This window comes from Mobula hypostoma, chromosome X1 (genome assembly GCF_963921235.1).
Source record: "Mobula hypostoma chromosome X1, sMobHyp1.1, whole genome shotgun sequence".
Taxonomy (NCBI): domain Eukaryota; kingdom Metazoa; phylum Chordata; class Chondrichthyes; order Myliobatiformes; family Myliobatidae; genus Mobula; species Mobula hypostoma.
In genome coordinates, this window is record NC_086128.1 from 41,171,396 (window position 1) to 41,185,781 (window position 14,386).

The window sequence follows — 14,386 nt, forward strand, 5'->3', positions numbered from 1 at the left end:
CTGGCTGTGAGTAAAATTATCTGCTTTTGGATGCTAATAAATACATTTGTACTGATTTATTCCAGCTGATGCTACCTTACATTATATAATAACAGATCCCAACTCTTTTTTTTATCACCACTCACCACTAAGCCTCAAAACTAGTGGCTTGATTATTAGCTGTATGAGGAAGCTGATGATAGTAGAATTAAGAGGTCTTGATGGTGATAATTCCATCTTCCAGAGTTGAAAATGCTAGTTAAATATTGAGACCTCACGGTTCACACCTTACGTGTTCCAGTAGCATAACAATGAATTTACCTGCAACATTACAAAGACTTGAGCGAGAAAAGGACATGAGAAGTTCTTGGCAAGTAGGATTAAGGAAAATGCCAAGGCATTCTACACGGAGAGTGACTAGACAAAGAACTAAACAGGTATAAAAGAGGAAATCTTTGCCTGGAGTCAGAGGAGTTAGAGGAAGTCCTTAATGAACACTTTGCTTCAGTATTCACCAGTGACAGGGACCTTGATGTATATGCTGGAACATGTTGACATTAGAAAAGAGTAGGTCATTTCAGCAGAATTAAGCCATTTGGCCCATTGAGTCTGCTCTGCTGGAGCTTTTGAAAAACATTAGGATTGGGATTGGGCAGGATATAACCCATGTTACTATGGGAAGCAAGAAAAGAAATTGCTGCACCTTTGGTGATGACCTTTGTGTCTCCACTGGCCACAGGAGAACCAGAAAATTGGAGGGTGGTAAATGTTATTCCCTTGTTCAAGAAAGGGAAGAGGGCTAATCCTGGGAATTACAGCTCAGTGAGTCTTACGTCAGTGGTGGACAAACTATTGGAGAGGATTCTTAGAGACAGGATATGGGTTAAAAGCGGAAAAATGGGATAGCTCAAGTGGACAACTGGACTGCCATGGATCGTTGGGCTGAAGGGTGTGTCTCCATGGTCTATAAATCTACGACTCAAAGTAATAATGCAGAGAATTAAATCCAGATCCTATTTTGAAAGATACCAGAATTTAAATTCAGTTGGCTTTTAATATCCTTGAATAAAAGTGTATTAGTAACAGTGACTATATAACTATGGAATTCTTGTACAAACTTATGGCATTGTTCTAAGATAAAAAGATATGTTCAAGAGCCATCTACTAGACATGTCAAATTTAGAAGAACATGTGAGATGACCCAATAACTGAGAAATCATACAACTTTACCAAAGAGAAGTGTATTTCTAATTAGCTATCCTAAAAACACTTCCAATTCTATTTTCAGCTGAAAATATCTGACTTGAAAAAGTCATGATACATTGTGTTTTGGACCTGGTGTTTAATTTTGATCACTTGACTTAAAAGTAATTCATTTATATATGACATAATTAGATTGGTTATCTTGGTCCAAATGATTTCACTTTCCAAGATCAGACTGGAATTCAGAGATCACAGATCTTAAAACCCTCCCTATTCCACCTCTCCTTTGCTCCAAATCCAAGTCAATCATCATAAACCAACTAAATAACCAGAATAGTGATCATAAGATGATCTGGTATTCAAAGGATGTAGGAAAACAAATCAATATCATCTACTCACAAGGAATGGTTGTTCCAAATCTCATTGGGTCAGACATGATGAGTCTGTTCTTCAGGCTTCTTCTTCCAACACCTTGTGCTCCTATAAGAACCAAAGTTTTCCTCTGAAACGGTGGCATCTTTGCTACTTCCTCATAGATCAGAAGCTCATGTCGATCAAATTCTGGAATTAAACCGGGATCAGAATCAGGTCCAGTATCACTGGCATATGTCATGAAATTTGTTAACTTTATAGAAGCAGTACAATGAAATACGTGATAAATAATTATCAAGAAAAAACTGATTTACAGTAAACATATACATATATATCTATTAAATAGTTAAGTTTAAGCAGTGCAAAAAAAGACAAATAAAAAAGTAGTGAGGTAGTGTTCATGGATTCAATATCCATTTAGAATTCGGATGACAGAGGGGAAGAAGCTGTTCCTGAATCGCTGAGTGTGTGCCTTCAGGCTTCTGTACCTCCTTCCCGATGGTAACAGTGAGAAGACAGCATGTCCTGGGTGGAGAGGGCCTTAATGATGGACACTGCCTTCCAAGGCACCGCTCCTTGAAGATGTCTTGAATACTATGGAGGCTAGAACCCATGATGCGGCTGACTAATTTTACGATCTTGTGCTGTAGCCCTACCCCCCATACCAGACGGTGATGCAGTCAGTCAGAATGCACACCACGGTACATTTGTAGAAGTTTTCGAGTGTTTTAGTTGTCATCTGTGATGCCAAGCAGAGCTACCAGACGGATGATGCTAATGAGAGAGATAACGGAAGACAATGGAGAAACATTCAAAATGCTAATAAGAGAGAAGAGAGAGATTAACGAGAAAGAAACACAATTCAGATATTGACAGACCGTTTGTTTTGAACCTGAACTGTTTGAAGTTTGCTGGACAGGTGATACCCCAGCAGGGGGATAAAAAGAGCAGGTTTGCTAAGGCACGACACACCACGAGACCCTGGAAAGAGCAGTGTGCCCCCACAAGTTGGTGTGAGTTTGGAGGACCGGTTCGCGGAAATCGGTCAGAGGCTCACAGGGTGTAAAGGTACGATCGGTGGGAACCTGGAGTGTGTGTCCGCCCTTGCCTGGGTGCCGGGTTCACCACGGAAGAACGATCGTATCCGGAACGGAGGGGTCACAGTCGGTGACCACAGCGGGATCAGAAGACATCAAAAGTTCTTCCCGAAACCAACTGCATTTCTCACTCTCTCTCTCTCTCTCTTTCTCTTCAACGGTACAACAACAGCGATTGCACTAAAACTGCACTAAATTCGAACTGCACTAAACTGAACTGAACTCTGCTTCACATTAAGACTGATCATTTTACCTCTAGACTGCGTTAGAGCTTGGTTGATTCCTATTACCCTATTTCTGTGTATATGTGTGTATTATCATTGCTATCCTGTTACATTTATATCCTTGCGGTTAGTGTACTGTATTACTTATTTCTTTAATAAAATATTAGTTCCTAGTAATCACAGACTCCAACGAGCGTTCCATTTCTGCTGGTTTGGCAACCCAGTTACGGGGTACATAACATAGTTAATAAACCAAATCTCCTCAAACTCCTAATGAAATATAGCCTCTGTCTTGCCTTCTTTTTAACTGCATCAATATGTGAGGACCAAGTTAGGTCCTCAGAGATATTGACACTCAGGAAATTGAAATGGCTCACTTTCTCCACTTCTGATCCCTCTATAAGGATTGTCTCTCCAATACTTAAGAATGGTAAAGTTCTTGAGTGATTTTCATTCCATTCTTTACATGTGCAGACTGTACCTTATAGCCTGTAAGAGGTAGCTTAAAGAAGTAGTAGAATATTTTAAATTTATAAGCTTATTTCAGCATGTTTTATTTTAAATATATATGCCTATTTTCTAACATGTTTTAGTATTGTTGCAACGGAACTGTGTTGTAAGGATTGTTAATGTAAATACAACATGTGTTAACTCTATTGAAAAAGCGTAAAGTTGAGAAGCAAAGCATAATCATCATTTAAGTCAGAAATGTAATTACATTTAAAACTTGTCAGATATGAACACAGAGCACTAAATTCAGTTATGGGACTGAGCAGTTGCAAGTGGATAGGTGGAGCAGAACTACTACACGGGTTAAGTATGAACAGCCTGCCATATGATCAAGCTCCCATAACAGTATTAAACTCAAAAGTCTGACATGTATACACACATTCTCCCCCGACAAATGGCAGAACTAGTTTCCTCTCTTTGTCCACTTACAGTAATTATTCTTTATCAATCTAATATGTTGTTGATGTCATTTATGATAATACAATTGACGTATAGTTATCATATCAAGTAATTTTCATGTGTTTTCCAACATTTGGCAAAATTGACTTACAGGGCTGCCTGTGCATTAAATCTACCAGGAACATGCTTATAAAAGATAGTACTTTAAACAAATAAATTGGGATAAAATGCTGATACTAGGACAAAGGGAACAAAGACGAGATTGAAACATCTAAAGGGCTGAAGTATATGACATTTGACACAGAATTCCAGACTATTAGCAAAATAAGCAATTTTTCTCTGAAATGGTGCCATCCTTGCTACTTCCTCAGACATCAAAAGTTCATGCCGATGAAATTCTAGAACTAAACAGTAGAGTTCACTGATTAATTAACAATTAAGTGGATGTAGGTCAGTCTGCAAGGGAGTAAACCGGAATGGTAAGGAATAGTACAATCTGCAGAGCAAATTAATAAAAATAAAATAATTTGCAGAAAAAATAATAAGCAGAAACAGAGCAAATAATAGATGAAACATAATACGTATTTTTGAAAGGATCAGGGATGAGATAGCTCTGGAAATTTGCAGCAAGCTTGTACATGAGATAAGTAAAAATAGTGAGTTAAAACAGGATAAGTTAGTCATAGGGTTAGAGAGAGAGAGAGAGAGAGGGGGGGTCAGGGAGGGAGATAGACTGAGGGGGCAAAGAGAGTGAAAGATTGGGGAATGGGCTTGAGAGAGAGGGAGGGTGAAGCGGGCAGAGAGAAGAGAGGGAGGGAGAGGGAGAGGGGAGGGAGAGAGTTTGGGAGAGAAACAGAGGGAGAGAGAGGAGAGAGATCAGGACGACAGCGGGCAGAGAGATGAGGGTGAGGGAGGGAGAGGGAGACCAGGAGTAGGGAAAAGCGAACTTACAGTTAGCAGTACACAGCAAGAGGTTAACAAACTGGTGCTGCAGTCACTCTGGTGAACCTTTGAGGTTTGATCTGAGTTAAATATTGCTTATATTGTTTCTTTGTACTAGACACAGATCCCCCTGCAGTCCTGATCAACATCCATCTCACAATAAAAATTAGTGAAATATTTAACTGAAAATTTAATTTGTGGACTGAAATTACTACTCCTTAACCATCAGGCTCATGAACAAAAGGGGATAGTTACACTCACTTAAGGACATTTTTATCTTGTTATTTCATGCTCTTGTTATTTATTGCTATTTATTTATATCTGCATTTGCATAGTTTGTTGTCCACTGATCCTGTTTACAGTTACTGTTCTATAGATTTGCTAAGCATGCCTGCAGAAAAAGAATCTCAGGGTTGTATGTGGTGACATGTATGCACTCTGATAGTAAATTTTACTTTCAATTTTGAACTTTGAAGTAATTGCCATCTGCACTTTAAGAATACCTGTGTTGTGTACAAGTTCTGTGCATGCATTGTGTATATATGTGTGCATATACATTTGTGTGTCTGTGTACCTTGTTAAAAGCAATACTTATTACCTTGCCAAATCCTATGATAGTTACCTGCATTTTTTGTGGTCAGGTACATCATCTTCTTCTTCCTTTTTCCACCCATACTCCCGCACAGTGCACCTATTAATGAAATAATATATGGAATGATTATAGTTAAAAAGCGCATAGATCGCTTCAGGTATATATTGAAATCTCGTTTTATATTCAAGGATTTAAATTGCTTGCTTTGAAGTATTAACAAGCTATTAAGTAGACTGACTTAAGTTATCCTGTCTAATTTTTATTAATAGATGATAGAGAATCCATCATGTACGTTATTAAGCTAGAGAAAACTGGAAAAACTGACCAGGTCACCATTCACCCTCGCATGCAGTACACAATGCTGACTGTGGTTTGCTTGAAGTTTCTCACATTGTGTGGCTGGAATCTGGGAGCGTGCATTAATCTGAACTGAAAATACTCCATGCTACATTGTGAGTATTATTTCTTTATTTGAGATCTTTAATCAATTTTTTCCATATCCTACATTGTTTCTTGTCTTGTCACTTTTTCCCTGACTGCCTGAACAGTCTTGAATAACCAAGATGGAGCAACACACAAAGTGCTGGAGGAACTCTGCAGGAACCAGCATCTAAGGAGGGTAATAGACAGTTGACATTTTAAGTTGAGACCCTTCAGGTAGACTGGAAAGAGGGGAGCTAGCCAGTATAAAAAGGTGGAGTAAAAGAGTGGAAGAGTGGAGCATGGGCTGCTGGATCTGGGAAAGAGGCTGGTGGGCGGGGGGGGGGGGGAAATGGGACTGACACCAGAAGCAGGGAGGTGATAGGTGGAAGTGACAAAGAGCTCAAAATGACGGAATCTGATAGGAGAGGGTAGTGGAAAATGCATTAAATGGATTTGGAAATACTCAATGCTAAATTGAGAGTTCTGTTTCTTTACTGTTGGTTTTGTAAAACACTACATATTTTTAATATAAGCCTCCCCATTGAAATAAATGGAATGCCATGAATTTCAAATATTTAATTTGCAAGCTAGCTATCCATTTCTCTCTGTTGATGCTGAGCTCTCAAATAGTTTGTGTGTTGCTCCAGATTCTAGTATCTGTAGTCCCCTGTGTCTTCAGTATACCTACATGAATCCTGAATCTTTTGCCTGGTAGATTGAATTGGTCAGTGAAACCCACTGTGGATTATCATTATTATTAATAATAATAATAATAATAACAATAATAATAACCAGTATAGTTTTAACCAAGTGCCTGAATTACTTTTACAAAGCAGAGGGTCAATACATTGAATTATAGATCACATACCTGAAGGCGTGGAAAAATCCCAATCTCGTTTGACAAAAGCTTTCCTCTTTTCCTCCAACAGTTGACTTGGGATAAGGCCTGCACTCCCTCCTTCCTTCACATGGCAGGCCTAGAAGACAAGAGGAGAGGTAAGGATTAACAAAACTCCAGTGAGTGCCTTTAATCAGTACCCTGGCTCAAATTTTATAGCTAGGGGAGATGATGAGGCCTGCTGCCCAATGAAAATGGGACTGAGGTTATATCAAAATGATGGACTAAGACAATCTCTTTACCTGTATGGGCAATAATATTTTTTTTTGAAATGAATCATTTTAATATACAAGTAAACATCCTATGTATATATATTGAATAGAAGTTCATATGATATTTTAGGATAGAATTTTATCCCCATTGTCTTTCAGACATTAGTGAAAAGAACAATAACCTAGGCCATTGTCATTCGACCTGTCCCAAGCATAGATCCCTCCTGTATTTTTGTAGGTTTCCAGAGTCAGTTGACTGTCCCAGGACGCTGTTCTCCCACAACCATACCATCCAAGTGCTAAAGAAAACAAATGGGCCTATTTGATTGATGGACACCATGCAGTTAGAATCAGCACCCTCAAATTTATTATGGTTAGTCAGTAACTGTCAACCATATTATGCTGACAGTCAGTGTTTGCACATCACTTATATCCTCCCAAGTCTGTGCAGGAACAGGTCTACTTCAGCCAGTGGTGATGGCAGTGTTTATGGACTCTATAAATTATATGGGAACGGTTGTGAAGAAAGGCTTCCACAATCACCGCGTCCTAAGATTGAAGCCCAACTGTTAGCACTATGAGTGGCAGGAACCGGAGGAATAGCCAAGAACGTGCTCCTGTGTATTAACCAATGCACATTTTGCGTGCCACAGGTCCGCGGAATAGCAAATTGAGTAGAGGGAGAGTCAGTTTAAGAGAAGCGAATGGGGACAGTCAGCACTTTTTGCGTGCCACAGTCCCAAGGAGACACCAGATTATGCAGAGAAACAGAGAGTTTAAAAGAAATGAGGGAAGCAGACAACATTTTTTGCGCACCACAGCCCAGAAAATACCGGATTATGTAGAGGTGGAGAGAGTTCAAAAGAAGCGAGCAGGGACAGTTGGCATTTTTGCGTGCCACAGTCCTGAGGAGACACCGGACTGAGTAGAGAGAGAGTTTAAAAGAAGCGAGCGGGGATAGTCAGCACATTTTGCACGCTACAGTCCTGAGAAGATACCCGATTGCGCGCAGGGAGATATTAAAAAGAAGCAAAGGAATCAGTTAGCACATTTTGCGCACCACAAACCTGAGGAGGCTCCAGATTGAGTAGAAGGAGAGAGAGCTTAAAAGAAGCGAGCAGGGCAGTTGGCATATCTTGCGCAGTACAGTCCCGATGAGATATTGACTGGATTGCACACGGGGAGAGAGAGTTTAAAAGAAGCAAATGGGGGTAGTCAGATTTTTTTGCGCGCCACAGTTCCTGAGAAGGCATTGGATTGCGCATAATTAGGCACTTGATAAGGATCAATAAAAAGCAAATAGTTTAAGTGTTTAAGTGGGGAGTTGAGGCTTTGGCTTATCGACGCATAGGCCCCAGGTAGATTTTTTTCTCTATTAGGGAAGTGTGGTGGATTGGGCCAGGTTGTTTTCTGGAAAAGGTGTACGTGGTAAGTGGGAGGACTTCAAAAGTGAAATTTTGAGAGTACAGAATTTGTATGTTCCTGTCTAACTAAAAGGCAAGGAGAACAGGTTTAGGGGGCCTTGGTCTTCAAGAGATATTGAGGAACAAATGAGGTACTTAAGGAGTATAAGAAATGCAAGAAATCACTTAAGAGGGAAATCAGGAGGGTTAAAAGAAGACATATGGTTGCTCTAGCAGACAAGGTGAAGGAGAATCCTTAGGGCTTCTACAGATATTTTAAGAGCAAAAGGATAACAAGGGACAAAATTGGTCCTCTGGAAGATCAAATGATTATCTATGCATGGAGCAGAAAGAAACAGGGGAAATCATAAATGGATTTTATTGCATCTGTATTTATTCAGGAGATGGTCATGGAGTCTACAGATGTGAGGTAATGCAGCAGCAAGGTCATGGACACTCTACAGATTATGAAGGAGGTAGTTTTTGCTGTCTTGAGGCAAATTAGGGTGGATGCATCCCCAGGGCCTGATAATGTGTTCCCTTGGACCTGTGGGAGGCTAATACAGAAACTTTAGGGGCTCCAGCAGAGATATTTAGAACATCCTTTGCCATGGCTGAGGTGCCAGAGGATTGGAGGATAGCTAATGTTCTTCTGTTGTTTAAGAAAGGTTCTAAGATTAATCCAAGAAATCATAGGCCAGTGACGCTGTTATCAGTAGTGGGAAAGTTATTGGAAGGTGTTCCAAGGGACTGAAAATTTACCTATTTGGATAGACAAGGACTGATTAGGAATAGTCAACATGGCTTTGTGTGTGATAAGTAATATCTAATCAATCCTTTTGAGTTTTTCGAGGAAGTTAGCAGGAAAGTTGATGAAGACAATGCAGTGGATGCTGTCTACATAGACTTTTTAGCAAGACCTTTGACAATGTCTCACATGAGCAGTTGGTCAAGAAGTTTCTGTCACTCAGCATTCAAGATAAGGTAGTAAATTGAATTAAACGTTGGCTTTGCAGAAGAAGCCAGAGAGTGGTTGAAGATGGGTGCCTTTCTGACTGGAGGCCTGTGACCAGTGATATGCCACAGGGATCGGTGCTGAGTCTGTTGTTGTTTGTCATCTATATCAGCGATCTGGATGATAATGCGGTAAACTGGATCAGCAAATTTGTTGATGAAACCAGGATTGGGGGTATAGTAGACTACAAGGAAGACTATCAAAACTCGCTGTGGGATCTGGACCAACTGGAAAAATGGGTTGAAAATGGCAAGAGGAATTTAATGTAGACAATTGTGAGGTTTTGCACTTTGGTAGGACCAACCAGGATAGATCTTACATGATGAGTGGTAGGGCACTAAGGAGTGCAGCAGAACAGAGGGATCTGGGAATACAGATCCATAATTCCTTGAAAGTGGTGTTACAGATAGATAGGGTTGTGAATAAAGCTTTTGACACATTGGCCTCCATAAATAATGTATTGAGTACAGAAGTTGAGATGTTATGTTGAAATTTTATAAGACATTGGTGAGGCCTAATTTGGAGTGTTGTGTCCAGTTTTGGTCACCTATCTACAGGAAATGTGTAAGTAAGATTGAAAGAATGCAGATAAAATTTATAAGGATGTTGCCTGGGCTTGAGAACCTGAGTTATAGGGAAAGGTTGAATAGGTTTGGACATTATTCCCTAGAATGAAGAAGATTGAGGATAGATTTGATTGAGGTATACAAAATTATTAGGGTTATAAATAGGGTAAATGCAAGCAGGCTTTTTCCACTGATGTTTCCTGAGACTAGCACTAGAGGTCATGGGTTAGGGGTGAAAGGTGAAGTGTTTAAGGGGAACATGAGGGGAATCTTCTTCAGAGAGTGTGGAACGAGCTGCCAGAGCAAGTGGGTGAACGTGAGGTTGATTTCAACATTTAAGAGAAATTTGGGTAGGTACATGGATGGGAGGGGTATGGAGGGCTATGGTCCGGGTGCAAATTGATTGGACTAGGCAGATTAACAGTTCGACACAGAGTAGGTGGGCCAAAGGGTCTGTTTCTGTGCTGTAGTGTTCTATAATTCTGTGAAAAGGAGGGGGCAGGACTTGTGATAGTGCCATGGGGAAATAGTTGTGAATATAAGAAAGAAGGAAAAGTGAAAATGCTTATGAAAGAACTGGAAGCATTGGATTGCAATTGATAAATGGGAAGGAAATGGAAGAGAAATGGAAAAGGCTAGAGTCAGTCTTTGGAGTTACAGTATTGAAGAGAAAAATAATTGGCCATAAAAGTATAGTGCAAAACAAATAATACTGAGGGAAAATTTGCTGTTTTTAATGATAATGAGCTGATTTTAATCCAGACTTGATTCAATGCTTTGCTATTGCTAATCACAAATTATTTTAATATGAAGGTCTGTAGGATAGTTGGAATTAATTGATAGTTTAAAACCTGAGTTCCATTCAGAAACCCAGATTCTAATTGAATAGGCTCAATGATCCTTTTCCATTTCTTGCCATACAGTATTTCAAAGTTTCTCAGGATAGCATTTTGCTCTTCTAAACGTGTTTGTTTCTCCAGATGCTTTCACTGTCAGAAGATCCATAATCATTAGTTGAAGGATTCAAATAAATTAAATGTCAACAGCTGTTAGTATTAAATGATCTCAACAGAGTCATTACTCCTTATCTGATAATCTCTGTCAATGGTGTGATTTATTACATATTAATGGCACCAACACATTTGACTAATTTATCAACCACTGTATATTACCCAACTAGGAAATAAAACATGACTCAGAAGGTTAATGTATGAAGGACCTGTACCAAAAGATGTTGGTTAGGATTTTTGCATAAGGTAAAACGATGTTCAAAGCAAATTACATTAGATTCCGATTTCTATTACCAAACATTCCCTCCAGCTTAGCTGCACCCCTCCTCTCCCCACTAGGCCCTGTCAATTGCATTGAAAGAAATGTTTAAAAAAACTGCAGATACTGGAAATCTGAAATAAAACAGGAAATACTGGAAACACTCGGCAAGTAAAGCAGCACCTGTGGAAAGAGGAACATCAGTCCTTTATCTCTTCCCTCCCCACCATATAGGAACCAAACAGTCCATTCAGTTGAAGCAGGGGTGTACTTGCACCTCGTCCAATCTGCTGTACAGTTCTCAGTGCTGGCATATGACTTCTCTATACTGGAGAAACCAAATGCAGAGTGGGTAATCATTTTGCAAAACACTTATATTCAGTCTACATAGGTGATCCTGAGCTTTCTACTTTAATTCTCCCTCCCATTCCCATTCTGAGGCAATTTTCACTATTCTAACCTCTTCGGACAACTCAGGCCCTTAAGTCCTAGCAACATCCTTGCAAGCCTTTTCTGCGCTCTTTTCAGTTTAGCCATGTTTTGCCTATAACAGGGTAACCAGAACTGTACACAGTGCTAAAAGTGCAACCTCTTCAATGACTTATACAACTGCTATGTAATGTCCTAATTCCTACACTGAATACCATGACTTTGTTTCACTCCACTGCCTGCCTCTGACACGGTAACTTTAATCCTTGGAGCACAGGAGATTAAAGGCTGATTTATACTACTGCGTCAAATTGATGCTGTAACCTACGCACGTTGTGAGCATTTATACTTGTGCATTGGTGTGTCTGCGTTGCTCTGCAATTTGGGCATGTCATGCAAGCGCACACACCTGCCTGTGCAAGGCTTCAAGGTCATGGTAGTCTTTCTCGGGGTAAACAAGTTTAAAGCGAGCGTCTTTTTTCGTAAAAGTGAAATGTGTCCTCCATAATTTCGGAGGTCTGTAAAGCTTTATGGAAAACATTGCAGCCAGAGTTCCTTCCCTGCCCTTCAGTCGCTCAATGGGAAGCTATTGCAGCGTAGGAGGAAATGCGATGCTACCAAGCGGACCAATCACAGTTGTTTCTGCGTTGCCACGATGCGTAGCTACATTTTGGGAGAGGTGCGCATCAGGCTAGGGCGTAGGGAGCCGCATAGGCTCTGTGGCTACGCCATACCTACAGCGTCGATTTGACGCAGAAGTATAAATCAGCCTTATGAAGTGATCTTCGAGAAATGTCTAAATTTGTGAGGGGCTTGAACAGGGTGAATGCACACAGTCTATTTCCCTGGACTGGGGAATCAAGAACTAGGAAGTATACAGTAGGTTTAAGGTGAAAGGGGAAAGATTTAATAGGAACTTGAGGAGCAACTTCCTCACACAGAGGATAGTACATTGAAATCTAAAGGTTTCTTCAGATATATAAAGTGTAAAGGAGAAGCAAGGATGGATATCAGACTGCTGGGAAATGATGCTGGAGAGGTAGTAATGGGGTACAAGGAAAAGACGGACAAACTGAGTAAGTATTTTGCATCAGTCTTCACTGCGGAAAACACGATCAGTATGGTGGAAGTTCCAGGTGTCGGGGTCATGAAGTATGTGAAATTACCATCACTAGAGAGAAAGTACTTGGGAAACTGAAAGGTCTGAAGGTAGATAAGTCACCTGGACCAGATGGATGACACCCCAGAGTTCTGAAAAAGGTGGCTGAAGAGATTGTGGAAGCATTAGATTCTGGAATGGTTCCGGAAGACTGGGAAATTGCTTATGTCACTCCACTCTTTAAGTAGGGAGAGAGGCAGAAGAAAGGAAATGATAGGCCAGTTAGTCTGACCTCAGTAATTGGGAAGACCTTGGAGTCGATTGTTAAGGATGTGGTTTTGGGGTACTTGGAGGCATATGGTAAAATGGGCTGTAGTCAACATGGTTTCCTCAAGGGAAAATCTTGCCTGACAAATCTGTTGGAATTCTTTGAAGAAATAACAAGCAAAATAGTCAAAGGAAAATCAGTCAATGTTGTGTATTTGGATTTTCAGAAGGCCTTTGACAAGGTGCCACACATGAGGCTGATTAACAATCTACAAGCCCATGGTATTATCAGAAAGATTCTAGCGTGGATAAAGCAGTGGCTGACTGGCAGGAGGCAAAGAGTGTGAATAAAGGGAACCTTTTCTGGTTGGCTGCCGGTGACTAGCGGTTTTCCACAGGGGTCTGTGTTAGGGCCGAATATTCTTACGTTACATGTCAATGATTTGGATGATGGAATTGATGGCTTTGTTGCAAAGTTTGCAGACGTTATGAAGATAGGTGGGGGTCAGGTAGTTTTGAGGAAATAGGGAGGCTACAGAAGGACTTAGACAGATTAGGAAAATGGGAGAAGTGGCAGATGGAATACAGTGCCAGGAAATGTATTGTCATAGACTTTGGTAGATGAAATGAAAGGGTTGACTATTTTCTAAATGGAGAGAAAATACAAAAAACTGAGGTGCAAAGGGACTTGAGAGTCCTTGTGCAGGATTTTCTGAAGAGTAATTTGCAGGTTGAGTCTGTAGTGGGGAAGGCAAATGTAACGTTAGCATTCATTTCAAGAGGACTAGAACATAATCAAGGATGCAATGTTGAGACTATGGAGTACTGGTGAGGCTTCACTTGGAGTATTGTGAGCAGTTTTGAGGCCCCTATCTCAGAAAGGATGTGTTGAAACCACAGAGGATTCAAAGGAAATTCACGAAATGATTCCAAGATTAAAAAACTTGTCAAATGAAGAGCGTTTGATGGTTCTGGGCCTGTATTCGTTGGAATTCAGAAGAATGAGCAGTGACCTGATTGAAATCTATTGAATGGTGAAAGGCCTTTGTTAGAGTAGATGTGGAGAGGATGTTTCCTCTGATGGGAGAATCTAAAACCAGAGGACACAGCCTTAGAATAGAGGGGCATCCTTTTAGAACGGAGATGAGGAGGAATTTCTTTACCCAGAGAGTGGTGAATCTGTGGACTATTTTGCCACAGGCAGCTGTGGAGGCCAAGTCCTTATGTTTATTTAAGGCAGAAGTTGCTAGGTTCTTGATTGGTCAGGGAATGAAGGAACATGTTGGGGAGGGGGGAAGGCAGGAGATGAGGTGGAGTGGAAAAATGGATCAGCCATGATGAAATGGTGGAGGAGACTTGATGGGCCAAATGGCCTAATTCTGCTTCTATATCTTATGGTCTTATATTTGGTACAAGCTGCCAGAAGAGGTTGTTGATGCAGGTACAAGACATTTAGAGACGTACATAGAGAGGAAAGATTTAGTGGG

At 40.4% G+C, this 14,386-nt stretch overlaps 1 protein-coding gene across 7 annotated transcripts in view; it reads right to left on the reverse strand.

The window, feature by feature from the left end:
* The window catches only part of mpp2b (MAGUK p55 scaffold protein 2b), a 602,124-nt gene that overhangs the window by 22,139 nt on the left and 565,599 nt on the right, over nucleotides 1-14,386 (reverse strand). For all 7 annotated transcript variants that reach the window (XM_063037930.1, XM_063037932.1, XM_063037934.1 and 4 more), the window contains 3 exons: nucleotides 6,610-6,718; nucleotides 5,349-5,417; nucleotides 1,582-1,743 (listed from right to left, as the gene is read on the reverse strand). In XM_063037930.1, coding sequence (XP_062894000.1) covers nucleotides 1,582-1,743; nucleotides 5,349-5,417; nucleotides 6,610-6,718 — 340 coding nt within the window. The remainder of the gene's footprint in view (nucleotides 1-1,581; nucleotides 1,744-5,348; nucleotides 5,418-6,609; nucleotides 6,719-14,386) is intronic.